Genomic DNA, 14962 nt, shown 5'->3' with positions numbered 1-14962 from the left:
GTAATTTCAATTTGCGCAGTACTACGGTTAATGAAAACACATCTTGATGTTGGTGAACACCACCACAGAGCAAACTGCTCAGGTTTAGTATATAAGAAGAAGAAGATGCTCAGTGTTTGTTTATGTAAACACGGATGCTGATGGTGGAGCATATTTTACAATTTTAGAGTTGTTATCCAGCGGAGGATTAACAACTTAATCCTCATCATTTGTTGTTGTTTGTCTGTTCGACGCAGAATAGTGACGTTTATCGAGTATCAACGAGGTTCAGGTCGGATGAATGCAACTTAAATGTGAAAAGATCAGATATGTATCGGATTTAGAACCACATATCCAAGTGGCCTGGGTCGCATTCGAAAAAATCCGATCTGTGTTGTTCAGACTGTCAGGAAAAGATCAGATACGGGTTGGATTAAGGCAAAAAAGAAAAAAAGAGAGTCGGATTTGGATCATTGCGGTGTGAATGTAGCATAAAGCAGCTACGAAATCATTTACGACTTCTACTGGTGGCTGATTTGCCCGATCAAAAATCGACCTGAGAGTCAGAATGAAGGGGAGAAAGCCAGACAGTTTTTGTGCATGAAGCCCAAGGATCCATGAATTTGTTCTCAATCAACCCCCAACACAAACATCTTTAAGTAGATTACCCCGAGAAGACCTGTCGGGAGAAGAAGTGCACCGATGCAGGGAGTCGTGGAAGTATATCTAATCTGAGCAGACTGCAGAGCAGCAGGCGACTGCTAACAAGGCTAACTGCTGATTAAGGTCAGCGGTGATGCAGCACAGAGACGGGGTGACTAATAGATGTCAAACAGCGCCTCGGCCGTCATCCATCAAGCCCATGCAGCACTGCTCTTTGTTTAAATCAGGATGTAAGACGTGACTCGTGGAATTGATTCCATAAAAAATGCACTTTGAAACTTATAGAGACAACAAGCCGCAGAGCTCTCTGATCCTGTTCAGGTGTAAACCTGAACTTCCCCTCAGGTTGAGTCCAGTCATGTGACCTGCAAGCCAGACTGAACATGTGGCGTCCCAACCAGAGAGCGGACTAATGAGCAGGAGCTTCCAGACAGGAAACCCACTTTTAGCTGGGATCTCCCTGACACGTGTGGGAAACCTGCTATCGTTTTCATCAATTGGTCTGAAATATGAGGAGGCCGAATATATTCACCAGAGGAGAGGTAAGAACTACTTTGTATGTAATTAATTGGGTTTATTATTATTATTTTGTTGTTGTTGAGCGCTTCTGAAGTTATTTATTATTTTTAATGATTACAGTCAACGTGAGGAAAACTCTGATCACTTCTGACAGAGATTCAAAGAAATTACCTCATGGTGAGTCCATAAAATCAACATGTTGTTTTCTCCTGTTGTAGTTTCATCAATGGTTCACCTGGACTGGATCAGCCCTCTAATATATATATTTAAAAAAACTTTTTCCCCCATTGACTGCTGCTTATGGCAAAGTTCATTTGACTATTGATTTACTTTTGATGGGAATTGCAGAGATCAATCAATGAATAAACAGATAAATAAAATAAAAATAATTAAATGTTGAACAAAAGCAAGTGTTTATTTATTTGATAAATAAATAAATGCTAGCTTTTGGTTGACATTTAAATGAATAAATATATATTTGTTTAAGAAATAAATAAACATTAATGTATTTAATAAATTCATACATTCTAGCTTTTGGTTGATATTTTTAAAAGGTATTTACTTAATAAATAAAACAATATTTCTTTATTAATATTTGTGAATATTAATAAAATATACTTATTTATTAAGTAAATAACTAGATATTTACTTAATAATAACTAAATAAATACTTGCTTAACTATTTATTTGTCACCACCAACTACTTACTCAATAAATATTTGCTGGTGAGCCTCAGAAACTCACTTAAATAATTACGTATTTACTTGACAAATAAATTATTAAATCAATATATACATAAATGAATAAAAATAAATGAATAAATAAGCACTTTTAGTTGACAGTTTTCCTCTACTAACCACAGGATGCGTGGGAGCAGTGGGCTGAGAGCTGCAGCGATGAAGAAGGCAGCGACTCAGAGGACTTCCTGTGTGGAATCCAGGTGATTTTCAGTGAAACTGTAAAAAATAAAAAAATAAACATGGCAGATTATATTTAACCCTCTTATTCCCATCCTGCCAGTCAGACAAAATTTTTAAATTATGCACTTTAAACCCTGATTGCACGGTCAAAACACACAGTGTCAAAACGTTCAGATACAGAAAGTTGAAGTTGAAAAAGAGGCAGAAACACTCATTCATTACACTTTTCTATTTTATGGGACAATTTTGAATTCTTAACAAATCAAAGTGGTCTATATCCATAATTCAGGTCATAAGAGCGTTAATGTAAAAATAACAGATTAAAAATATGTTTTAGCAGATAGAAAAACAGTTTACTTGAAATTTCATCTTTTTTGTTAAGTTTTATTAATCACCATCAGATTTGAATCTGGGATTGTCTCCTACAGTATTTCATTATTATTATCAATGTGTATTATTACATAATCACATCTGTGCTGCAGTTATTTCTCAATTGAAGTCAAACTGAGACTAAATATTCCCTGCATTCTGCGTTGAAAGCATTTTCTAATCACCACAGGACTCCTCCCAGCTATTGCATTTAAAGTATTTCAGCCCCCTGCAGTGCCGAGCCATCAGAGCGGACGTACAGTAAGCATATTAGTGTTTGTCTCAGCAGGAGAGCTGTGCCACTGACCTTTACCACCAGCTGAATGCAGACATGGCAGCCGTCCGGTCTTTGTACTCAGATGCTGCCGTCTCTGTCAGGTAGAAAAATCTTTTGTTGGGTTCCTGAAAATGTAAAGATCTCAGCTGAATTTTCCATAAAAGTCCCCCCTTTTCTTCTTTTGTTAGGGAATACCCATCAATTGGTGGCATGGATGTGGAGCTGAACATTAACCCCAACATTGTGGATGTAAGTTAAATTCTTGTTTTATTACAAAATATTCAAGTATAAAACCAGCTTCCATCAGTATTTTGATGAATTATATTTGTTGATGAGTTCCAAGTCCAAGTTGAAAGGACTCCTTTCCATCACCCTAATATTTATGTCCCTCAACCGATTCTCAGCATGTTAGTAAAATCAAAATATTACTTCAAATTTGAATTTGCCATATGCTGTACATAGATTGGCATTGGTCTCATTTGTTAATTTAATGCAACAAAAAAAAAATAGAGGGACAGTTTGTTGAATAGTTTCAAAAATTGCTATATGCTCAGCTGGTTTTTTAGATTGCAATTGTGTATTGGGGCCACTGTTGGGGAAAAAAAATAGTTCTGCCAAAAAACTCAGAAATTTTTAGATTAATCTCTGCAATTTTCTAGAAAAAAAATCGTGGCAATATTACTTGGAATGGTTGAATATTGGAAGGAAGAACTAAGAAAATTTGAGATTAATCTTAAGAAATTTTCTAGAAAAGACAAGAGAATTTCTGAGTTTCAAAAGTAGAAAACCTTTGAGCTGTGGAAATTTTCAAAAGACAAAAATGTTAAACTTTTGAAACTCAGACATTTCCGTGGTTTTTCTAGAAAATTTCTGAGATCTCAGAAATTTCAGAGTGCTTTGGCAGAAATTTACTCCTTTATTTTTATCTACGACGGCCCTAATACTTCGTCCTATGAGAGAATTGGACTTTTAAAAAACATAATAACAAAATTACACCCCAGCAGGCCAAATATTAAAAAAAGTTACTATTCTGTATTCAAAGGGTGTATTTAAGGTGTTTTTTTTTTCAGTTTTGTTGTACATTAAAAGAAACATGAGACTTGAAATTTAACAGTAGTATATTTTTATCAGCTTGAACCTTCAGCCCACATAGACGTTGAAAGCTGACTGGAAGTTATGCAGCTTTCCTACAGTCGACTCTTCCAAACAGTAAAGAAACCAAACAGAGATTACAGATTTCCGGTTCGGTCTGATCTCAGTGTTTGGTGTCTTCAGGTGGAAGTGGCTAAAGCCTGGAGGATTAATCCATCAGAGCCAATCATCATCCGGCTGCACTTCTTCCCGTCTCAGTATCTGGACGGACCCGGTGAGCCCCAGGAACTAAAACCTCAACCAATCCTCCTGACATCTGAGTAATCGATGTTTCTCACTACAGCTCCCTCTGTGGATGTTTTCCAACCATCCAATATTGATGATTTCAGTATAGGAAGACAACTGCAAAAGTGAGTTTTCTCTTAGTGGACATGGGGATTTTTTTTTTTTTTTTGCATTTCCTCACAAAAGTATTGCATTTCCTTGCAATACATTTGCAAATACAATTAAAATCTGTACTTTAATTTAAAATTGTATGAAAATTGAGCTACTAACTTTGACAGGATATTAGGGCCATCATAGATAGAAAAGAAAGGAGTAAATTTCTCCCCAAAAAAAATCTCTGAAATTTTGAGATTAATCTCAGACGTTTTCTAGATAAAACAGGGAAATTGCTAAGCTCCAAAAGTCAAAGGTTTGGAAGAGAAAACTCTGAAACTTTGAGATTATTCTCTGAATTTTACTAATATGAAAACTTGGACCTTTCTGAGATCCAAAGTGGAAAATATTTGACTTTACAATTTCAGAAAATATGCACTTTTTGTTAAAGAAAATTTATGAGATTAATCTCAATATTTGAGTTTTTATCTTGCAAATGTTTGACTTTTATATCTTAGTAATTTTCATATTTCTTCTAGAAAATTCACAAATAAGATATTATGGAAAAGCCTTACAAAATTCTCGGACTACAAAGTAACGCAAAAGAAAAAAGAAATCCCCCATACATGATTGTAGCTTGAAATAATTCATGGACCTTCTTTTGGTTACCAATTTTCGTTTGTTCCTCAGTATTCTTAGAGTCTTCATATCTCAGGAGTGGAAACATCTGACCAACGACAGCCCTGTTGTCCAGAGAAAGAGCAGACACAACTGGTACCGACCCAGCGGCACCATCAAGAAGTTCAGCGCTCGGTTCAGCGTTTGGTTACCACCTTCAAAGTACAATGAAGCTTCATAAAGCAACTTCTCTCTCCTCTAGGTTTGGATTGATCCGGTCATTGATGCATTTATCATCTTTTCTCCAACATGAACAGGCCAAATGAGATGCAGGAACCGACTGGCAAAGAAAGGAATGCAATGAAACATAATCACTTCACCAGTCAAACAACTTCTTATGACATAAAGAACTCAACGGGAGAACTGTTCACTTACACAGCTGGAGGAAAGGTTGGGACTTCCTGTTAATAATTTGATGTACATGCGGATGGAAATAGTCGTGTTGCAACCATTTCTTGGGAAGAAATTTATTTTATTTTATTTACCAAATAAGTTTTTATTTACCAAATATGTTTACTTTGCTTGGAATTAAATTAAAATTCTAAACTCAATTTGTGTTTAGAAATGTTGGTGTTTAAAGTGGACCTATTAGCAAAATTAACATTTTACAAGTTTTTGTACTTCCATTTGGGTCTCAGCTGCTTCTAGAAACAATTCATGCACTCAAACAAATGTATTTGGCAATAAGTTACATTTATTTTTCTTATCTGGAAAATGAGACATTTTTAAAACCCTCAGACTTTTAAGTCAGAACCACAGCGGAGCTCCCCCCGTTACCTAGCAACCCAGGCAGAACTCCAGGGTGTTTGGTCAGCTGGTTTAACTGCTGTACAATGGCGGCTAGAAAAGACAAGTTTTTTGTTGTTAAAAGACAGTTTTTATAATTACATATCAATCAATCAATCAAATTTTATTTGTATAGCACATTTCAGCAGCAAGGCATTTCAAAGTGCTTTACATCATTACAAACACAGAATCACAATGCAATATAGAAATTTGTAATTGATTACATTTCAAATACAATCCTAAACAGGTGGGTTTTCAGTTGAGATTTAAAAGAAGTCCGTGTTTCAGCTGTTTTACAGTTTTCTGGAAGTTTGTTCCAAATTTGTGGTGCATAGATGCTGAAAGCTGCTTCTCCTCGTTTGGTTCTGGTTCTGGGGATGCAGAGCAGACCAGAACCGGAAGACCTGAGAGGTCTGGAAGGTTGATACAATAAAAGCATATCTTTAATGTATTGTGGTGCTAAGCCGTTCAGTGATTTATAAACTAACAACAGTATTTTAAAGTCTATTCTTTGAGCTACAGGGAGCCAGTGGAGGGACTTTAGAACTGGTGTTATGTGCTCTATCTTCCTGGTTTTAGTGAGAACGCGAGCAGCAGCATTCTGGATCAGCTGCAGCTGTTTGATTGATTTGTTGGACAGACCTGTGAAGACGCTGTTGCAATAATCAATACGACTGAAGATGAACGCATGGATGAGTTTCTCTAGATCTGGCTGAGACATTAGTCCTTTAATCCTGGAAATGTTCTTCAGGTGATAGAAGGCCGACTTTGTAACTGTCTTTATGTGGCTCTGGAGGTTCAGGTCAGAGTCCATCACTACTCCCAGGTTTCGGGCCTGATCGCTAGTTTTCAGTTGTAATAACTGAAGCTGTGCATTGACTCTAGATCGTTCCTCTTTAGGTCCAAAAATAATAACTTCAGTTTTGTTTCTGTTCAGCTGGAGAAAGTTTTGGCACATCCACACATTTATCTGTTCTAAGCATCTGTTCAGTGATTGGATGGGCTCTGAGTCACCTGGTGACATCGTAATGTAGAGCTGTGTGTCATCTGCATAGTTATGGTAGCTAATATTATTTCCTGTTATAACCTGAGCTAGTGGGAGCATATAAATATTGAATAAAAGGGGTCCTAGGATTGAACCTTGGGGTACCCCACATGTGACCTTTGACCTCTTTGATGAAAAGTTTTCAATTGAAACAAAGAAATCCCTGTTCTTTATGTAGGATTCAAACCAGTTAAGCACTGGACCGGAGAGTCCGACCCAACTCTCCAGTCGATTCAGTAATATGTCATGGTCAACAGTGTCAAAAGCTGCACTGAGATCCAACAGAACCAGCACTGTGGTTCTGCCACAGTCCGTATTTATATGGATGTCATTGAACACTTTTACCAGGGCGGTCTCTGTGCTGTGGTGAGCACGAAAACCAGACTGGAAGGAGTCAAAGAGGTTGGTTATAGTTAGGAAGCTAGTTAATTGTTTACACACAGCTTTTTCAATAACTTTGCTGATGAATGGGAGGTTGGAGATCGGCCTGTAATTCTGCAGCAGTGATTTGTCCAGATTGTTCTTTTTTATAAGTGGTTTGATTACTGCTGTTTTCAGAGCCTGGGGGAAAACGCCTGATGAGAGCGATGAGTTTACTATTTGGATCAGATCAGCAGCAATAACAGGCAGGACTTTCTTAAAGAAATGTGTGGGTAAGACATCCAGACAGCAGGAACTGGAGCTTAGTTGACTTATAATTTCCTGTAGGGTTTTATAATTAAGTAGTTGAAATTGGGTCATTTTTCCTGTATTTGTTTTGTTTGGGCACAGCATTGGTACTGACTTTATAGTGGATGTACAGATTAATCCTCTGATTTTTTGAATCATATCTGTGTTCAGCCATTTTCACGTGAGTGTAAACGTTGAGTTGGGGGCGGGCCAGCAGCAGCTTCTTTGAATTTAAAGTGACAGAGACCCTAAAATAGCTCATTCTCAAAGGAGCTCAAAATATTCAGAACTGAGCTGACAAAAATCTCATTATCTAAGAATGATTTTGTGCAAAAAATGTAATCAACATGTTTTAAATCCTCCTTAAACCTGTCCTAACCTGTTCCAAGAAGCATAACAGGTCACCTTTAAGAAAAGTATATATATATATATATATATATCTCTATATATATTGATTTGTGTGGTGCTTTTTTTCTATAAATGGGCTCTGTGGGCAATGTCTGGTTTTATCTGCAGAGAGTGATGGTCTCAGCTGTCAAATCTTCAGCACATCTGAGCACCAAACAGCTGGTGGAGCTGCTGTTCACCTCCCAGGCCATCAAACACTGTAAAAGCACGCCGACCCTCCAGCACGGCTTCTTAGTACAGGCAAGGCAGGACTCTGTCCTTCCTTAATAGCTCGATACAGTGATGTCGTGTTGGTTCAAAAACACACATTCTTGTTTTTTAAAAAAGTGAATCTCAAGTCAGCACAAATACTTAACATTCAAAGTTTAGCTTCAATTTTTGGCCAAAATCTAAAAAATTGAACGTTTAAATGCTCAGTGTTGGTTGTTTTCAGTTACTGTAGGATTTATAGTCAAAAATACTGTTTCCCTGTTTTAATCCTCAGTTTTTTTGTTTTATTTGTTTTTTTTCTAAGACACTGAGAGCCAGATAAGAGTCGCTGAGAGTCTGGCATTTTTTATTCCTTAGTGTATTAAACAGAAACAAACAAGTGTAGTTTCTTCAATGCTATGGTAGTGAAATATACTTTAGCCTGTTTCGGTTTTGGTAAAGTATTGCTTTGTAAAATAGTGCTTTATTTTGTTTCCTTTTTTTGTAATGTTTTAAAATAAATCTAATCTTAATTCATGTGCACAGATAATGAGGTACGCTGAGCAGAGAATCCCAACGCTGAATGAATACTGCGTTGTTTGTGACGAGCGGCATGTTTTCCAAAATGGGCCGATGCTTAAGGTACGACTTTATGAAATTAAATTAGCTGGAGATTCAGATGTGTGTGGGCGTGTGTGTGTGTGTGTGTGTTTAATGGAGATTCTGCTTTTGTTTGCAGACTGCAGTTTGCACCAGGGAGCTTTGCGTATTTTCCTATCATACGCTGGGAGTTATGTCTGGAGCTACAGAAGAGGTCGCGACAGGTGCAGAGGTCAGCGACACGTTCATGTGCTGCAGGAGTGGTTTTATATTTCAGTATTTCAGTAATTTCTGCTACTCCAGGTGATCGACCTGCTGGTGGCCATGTGCAGAGCTGCCCTTCAGTCGTCCCGAAAAAGCATCATATTTGAACCGTACCCCTCCGTTGTTGATCCGTGCAACCCCAAAACTCTGGCCTTTAGCCCCAAGGTATCAGCTGAAAGTTACTGCTCAAAGCAGCTGCATGTTTTTTATGTCGTATTAAATTATCTGTGCTTTCTGTGACAGAGGAAGAGTTATGAAAGGCTGCAGAAAGCTCTGGATGGTGTGTTGCTAATCAGGAGGATGGCTCAGGTGATTGTTTTAAATATAAAAAGATGAACATATTCCTCTCTCCCTGACTTTCAGCCTCAATTGGATGTAATCTAATTGCTGTCCTTCATATTCAGGGTCCATATTCTGAGATAAAGAAGCAAATGGACAAGATAGACCCCCTCTCTCATCCTTTACTACAATGGTGAGGGCCTAATCTAGGCTGGCAGTCAAACTGTATTAAATTAAAATGTGTTAAATCAGAGGGTGTTTTAAATTAATGTCCAGTCATCTCTACTTTTCTTATAGGATTTTAGCAAGCAACAGATCACACATCGTCAAGCTTCCACTCAACAAGGTAGGTAGGTGGGTTAAAAATACTCACAGGCTAAAAATCATTAAAAGACTCATTTTGGAAAAAAATGCGTACAAAAATAGAACAGGACAATAATTTTATTATTAGAATAAAGTTATTTTTGGAATAATAAAAATAATAATAATCGTTATTTTAAATAATAAATTTATTACTACTAAGAAATTTATTCTAATATGTTTATTATTTATAAAAATTATTTATTATTATTCCAATAGTAATTTTATTCTAAATAATACATTCATCATGATGAATGTACCTCAAATAAATGTATTACTATAAAAATCACACTTTTATTAATAAATGTATTAATTTAATACATGTCAATGCATGTATTCAAATGTATTAATAAATGTGTTATTATTATAATAATAAACTCATAAAGAACAATAAGTTGGGGTCTTTATTACCATGACTATAGCGTGGTTTCCTTTAAAATCTTTATTTTCTCTTTTCTCTCCTGTGAATCTGTTTTCTCGCAGCATCTGAGGTTTATGCGCACACCCCATCAGTTCCTGCTGGTCAGCGCTCCTCCGTCCAAGGAGGTTCGCTTTCAAACTGCCAGGAAATTATACGGCAGCACTTTTGCTTTCCAGTGAGTGAAATCCCGTTTAAATGTCACACAATGCTTCAAGATCAAAGCCTGATCATAAAAACCTTCTCTTTGCTTCAGCGGTTCTCACATTGAAAACTGGCACTCCATCTTGAGAAAAGGCTTAATCAATGCGTCGTACACAAAATTACAGGTAAACTAAAAAACAATATTAGTTCCTTTACAGCTTCTGTAACAAAAAAGATATTGAGAAACTTATTTTGTTGTTTTGAAGCTTCATGGAGCTGCTTATGGTAAAGGCATCTATCTGAGTCCCATTTCAAACATATCTTTTGAATATTCGCGTAAGAATACGTCGTACTTTATTACCTTTTAGAAAACTTCTTTATCAATTTAAAGCTTTCTTAAGTCATTTTTTATTATCTCCCTGATTAGACATGGGGAAAAGTCAACACCAAATACCAACCAGAGAGGAACTCAAAAAGAAATACAACCGGATAAATAAAATCAAACAGGTCAGGTTAATCACATTTTTGCACTTTAAGAAAGCATTTCCTGTTTCTTATATCTCTCTTCATATATATATATATTTTGTTTGTTTCAGGAGGAACCAGGACAACCAAGGTTTCTGCAAAGCAGTAATCTGAGCTGCATAGCACTTTGTGAAGGTGAATATTTATGTATCTGTACTTTAAGTTGAAACCACATATTTACATACACTGAATAAAAAGATACATACACATTTGTTTGTAACTTTCCTCAAATTCAAAAATTACAACAAAACAAATCTAGAAAATATTCTTGTCAAGTTTTCTGGCATTTAGCAAATAGAAATAATTCTGATCGTTCTAACTAAGGAAAAACAAGTACAGTTTGGTCTGATTTAACTTCAGGCAGTGAGAAAATATTTATTTAAATATCTGCTTTTAACTATAAGCAGATTTAAATCCTGGGCACATTTTACATAAAGTATCTGTACTTTCTACTTCACTACATTTCTAAAATATGCTACATTCACTTCACGGTCACATTTAGTTTTTTTACTATTTATTTATTAGTCAATAACTTATTCAAGTTAAACAGTTCAAAAAATTATTTTTGGGTAAAAGTTTTGAAAATAGTGTCTGGAAATTTAAATATTGTTCACTGTTGATCAATTACAAGGTTGAATAACTGTGAAGTTGATGAAATGTCAATGTAAACTGCTGTCACAGAGCGTAAACACAATAAAAACATGCACTACCTGCTCCATTGTTCATTAAAATAGCACATTATTGATGTAGTAAAGAAAATAAAGATATTGTAGGCACACCTAATGATATCTAGACCATTGCATTAGAGACATTCAACTTTTATTTTCAATACTTTAAATATTTTTAAAAACAAGTTCTTACTTTTATTCAAGTAAAAATGTTAGTGTGGCACTTTTAATAGATTTTTGTGTATTTGTACTTTCTCCACCACTGTAGCTTTATGTCTTATCTAACAGAGCTGTCCATGTGTCTTAGTGATAACCTCAAAGGCTCTTCAGAAGCACGGAAACATTTGGGTTTGTCCGGTGTCCGATCATGTGTGTACACGCTTCCTCTTTGTGTGAGTAAAACACCCAGCAGTGTTTATTTCTGCCTCCCAGCTCAATAAAAACCGATTAATATTCCACCACGGTTTGCTTTTTCCTGGAACAGGTATGAAAACGGTCAGGTGGGAGACGTGCACATCAACACTCAAGATGCACAAATCCAGAGGGAAATTTTACAAGCAACTGGTTCAAAGCCAAGCTGAGAAAGCCCTAGTGCACATGCCTTCTGGTGAACCTACACACATCTACTGGAAACCGGAATAACTTTAGTAGTTAAGCTGTAAACGGCAAATATTTTATATTTTCAAATATATTTTTACAGTATTTCATTACTATGTTTGACAGATCCTATTTTTTGCTGTTTATTAAAGCTGTTTTTCTTTACCCTAAAAGTCCACTTGTTTGGTCATTGTTGTAAAAGGCTAGATTGCGTATAAACCAAACCATCAAATCTGTAAATACATCACTCATTCTTCATTCTTGTTTGAGATTTAATGACATGAGGTTTAGTCTAGTTTAGTTTATTTGGGATCCACATTTAGCTGCTGCTGTTCTTACAATGGTCCACATATCACATCACTAAAACAGTTTTGAGAAATTACATAAAAACAAAAGACGACATGGAAGAAAACATAACATGTAGTTAAATGTAGTATTGTAGCCCTTCTTTGTTCATCTCAGCGCCAGTAGACGAACACTCAGATTCACTGAATTTATTCTGAGGAGAGAAAATCAAGCTGGTGGCTAACATCAATCCAGCAGCTTCTGCCCATTTACAGTAATTAAAATCCAGTAAATAAACCTAAACAAACTACAGAGCAATGGTTCCCAATGAACAGTTAACAGTTGTAAAATTAAACAGAGCTACAGTGCATAGCATTAATTATGATAACAGTCAAAACATAGCAAAAATACACACGAAACCCTGTGTGTAATTAAATTTATCTAAATATATGTTAAAATATAATACTGGTAAAGAAAACACAGAGCTGATTCGAACCCAAACGGCAGTTACAGAAACTGTCAGTTACTGGTTGCTACGGTAACCGCCAACAGCCAACAGCAGCCAGCGTTAACAGAACTTATGGAGCAAAAAAATGTCAGGATAAAATAACTTTTTGACTAAACAAAAGTTAATTTAAAGAATACATAAACACATTTTGACAATATTGTTAATTGAAAAGCTGTTATAGAATGACATTCAATTCACGTCAAGGAACTTACATTGTCAGTAGCTGACTAAAAATAAAATAAATTATTTGTCTGTTAACATTTTTACTACCATTAAATATAACACACATTGGCATTAAATTTCAGATAAACCCCACAGCTGGTCATTTGTGTCTCAGAAATCCTTTTGTTTTCATTTGGATTCTTACTTTTATTTCCTGTTTTGTGTAGATATCAAAATAAATTGCAGTAGCTTTAAGGTGTGATTGTCCTCATGTCATTCACTGGGGGAAAAAAGAGGTAGAAGTGGTGTGGAAAGTATTTTCTGGGTCACCCCAGCAGGCGATGAATTGAAGAGTGGAGAGCTGTGAAGTTGCTGTTATAGCCCAAAGGAAGATATGTTTCCTGGACCATATGGGCCTCTAAAGATAGAGAGGAGGAAATTTATCTTCAAAACAGCCAGCCCTATTGTACCGCAGTGTTTGTTATTCTCTCTTTTTATTCCTGTAGTTCATTATCAGCAAAACTGCGGCATAAGAACGTCAGATGAAACTATCAAGTCCAAATCTGTAAAAAACAAAAGAATTGTTTCAACTGCACGCTTTGTTAAATCTCATTAACTCATATTCAATCATCTGTGTAACTCAAGCAACTACACACAGGTAAACTCTCTGAGTCCTAAACATTTCACTAAATTATTGTTTAAAAAACTGCAATGAATGTATGAGACTTTGTTAGAGGAAGAAAAATGAGCATGTGCCTTTAAGAGCTCTATGTCCCACTCTTCATGTCTTTCTCTAAGCCTCATGTGTTTGTTGGCATCAGCTGTCCTCAGAGCTGAAGAGAGCAAGGACATCTTTTCTTTCACGACTGTGGGATTAGGAGAAGAAGTGGCTTTCTTACTCTGCAGGCTGTCATCTCAGCTCCAAGAAGACAAAACAAATTCGACACCACGAACAGGCGACCGAGAGAAGATGAGGATAAGTGAAAAGTTTGGATTGCAAAGCAGATTTTCTTTAAATTTGCTGCTTTTAAACCTCGAGGAAAATGGATTAACAAGCCTGCAGATGCAGAAGAATCGTCTTATTTAGTTTCCACCATAATGGAAGATCAGTCTTCTTCACTGTCTTCTGGTGTCCAGCTTGCGTCTTGTCCTCCACAACCGGAGCAGAGCACCCGGCGGAGAATCGGCCGCTCTGAGGAGAGAGCCCCTTTGCCCATTCCTGGCCTTGCTGCAGACGTCCTGCACATGCGAGTGAAAGAAGGAAGCAAAATTCGCAATTTACTGCGGTTTGCAACCGCCCGCATGCAGGGGGAAGGACAGGACAGCAGTGCAGCGGCAGTGAGACAGGTGGTCTTCACAGGCCTGGGCAGGGGCATCACCAAGACCATCACCTGCGTGGAAATCCTGAAACGCAAAGTGGCAGGGCTGCATCAGGTGTCCAAACTTTGCTACATGACAGTTAATGAGGTATGGGAGAGCAGCACCGCAGGAAGCAGAGACCACAACCGTGGAGAGGACGGTGCCGGCCATCTGCATCCTGCTCTCCAAAGACCCGCTGGATCCCCAGGAGCTGGGCTACCAGCCTCCACAAACCTTCAGCGGTCCCACAGAGGAAGAGGAGCGACGAGGGGATCTGCGAAGAACAGCTGGCAGGCCGAATTCACTGCACACTGCCAAGAGGCTCAGTCTGGATGATTGGACCAGATGTCCTCCTAAAACCTACAAAGTTTAGCTAAAAAGTCAGAAAATGTGCAATTACATGTTCCTTCTTCGTAGTAATGTTTGGCTGAAAAAAGTACTATTGTTTTTTGTGAAGTAATTTATAGCGGTGCACCTAGTTCTAATTTTGGGAGATCGGTGATTGGCCGATACTTACATGTGAAGCCGATCTTATCAACCAAGTTTGCTGTCCTTTTCTGGTCTGCTGTGACAGAGGTTTGACCCAACAGGTCATGTCTGCATGTTTGCAGTCAACAATAGTCACTCCACTGTTACCAACTCCACAAGTTTCTTGCTATATTTAGCGACATTTCAGACAAAGAAAAAGAGACAAAATCAGAATCGGCAGGTCAGGCTTTTTAAAGATCGGCAAGCGGCGATCGGCCAGAAAACTGCAATCGGTGCACTCCCAGTTATTAGATACTGCTTTAGGGCTGGACAATACGGCTGAAAAACGTATC

The 14962-nt window shown here is 37.2% G+C and overlaps 2 protein-coding genes across 2 annotated transcripts; both read left to right on the top strand.

Moving 5' to 3' along the window:
• Positions 1 to 1357: 1357 nt before the first annotated feature.
• Positions 1358 to 11979, top strand: LOC116710460 (protein mono-ADP-ribosyltransferase PARP6-like). The gene is made up of 22 exons (XM_032549506.1): positions 1358 to 1375; positions 2024 to 2101; positions 2737 to 2828; positions 2916 to 2976; positions 4003 to 4093; positions 4163 to 4229; positions 4888 to 5037; positions 5133 to 5265; positions 7892 to 8023; positions 8519 to 8614; positions 8712 to 8804; positions 8876 to 9001; positions 9080 to 9145; positions 9241 to 9308; positions 9413 to 9461; positions 9959 to 10071; positions 10150 to 10222; positions 10304 to 10373; positions 10465 to 10544; positions 10634 to 10697; positions 11538 to 11622; positions 11715 to 11979. Exons 1-22 carry the CDS (start codon positions 1358 to 1360, stop codon positions 11809 to 11811), a joined length of 1902 nt encoding a protein of 633 aa, XP_032405397.1. The 3' UTR covers positions 11812 to 11979.
• A 149-nt stretch (positions 11980 to 12128) lies between these two features.
• Positions 12129 to 14811, top strand: rpp25a (ribonuclease P/MRP subunit p25, a). Its single transcript, XM_032579038.1, is given in 2 exon segments — positions 12129 to 14261; positions 14263 to 14811. Coding segments are annotated over 2 exon segments (633 nt in total). The 5' UTR covers positions 12129 to 13880; the 3' UTR covers positions 14515 to 14811.
• The last annotated feature ends 151 nt before the right edge of the window (positions 14812 to 14962 follow it).

Source organism: Xiphophorus hellerii, chromosome 2, assembly GCF_003331165.1.
Source record: "Xiphophorus hellerii strain 12219 chromosome 2, Xiphophorus_hellerii-4.1, whole genome shotgun sequence".
Lineage (NCBI taxonomy): Eukaryota > Metazoa > Chordata > Actinopteri > Cyprinodontiformes > Poeciliidae > Xiphophorus > Xiphophorus hellerii.
Note: the sequence above shows the minus strand (reverse complement) of the source record. Positions and strands in the feature narration are given on the sequence as shown.

Coding starts and splice junctions, on each gene's coding strand:
- LOC116710460 (XM_032549506.1), top strand. Junction 4,230..4,887: donor ATAGGAAGACAACTGCAAAA/GTGAGTTTTCTC, acceptor TTTGTTCCTCAG/TATTCTTAGAGTCTTCATAT. Junction 8,024..8,518: donor AGCACGGCTTCTTAGTACAG/GCAAGGCAGGAC, acceptor TCATGTGCACAG/ATAATGAGGTACGCTGAGCA.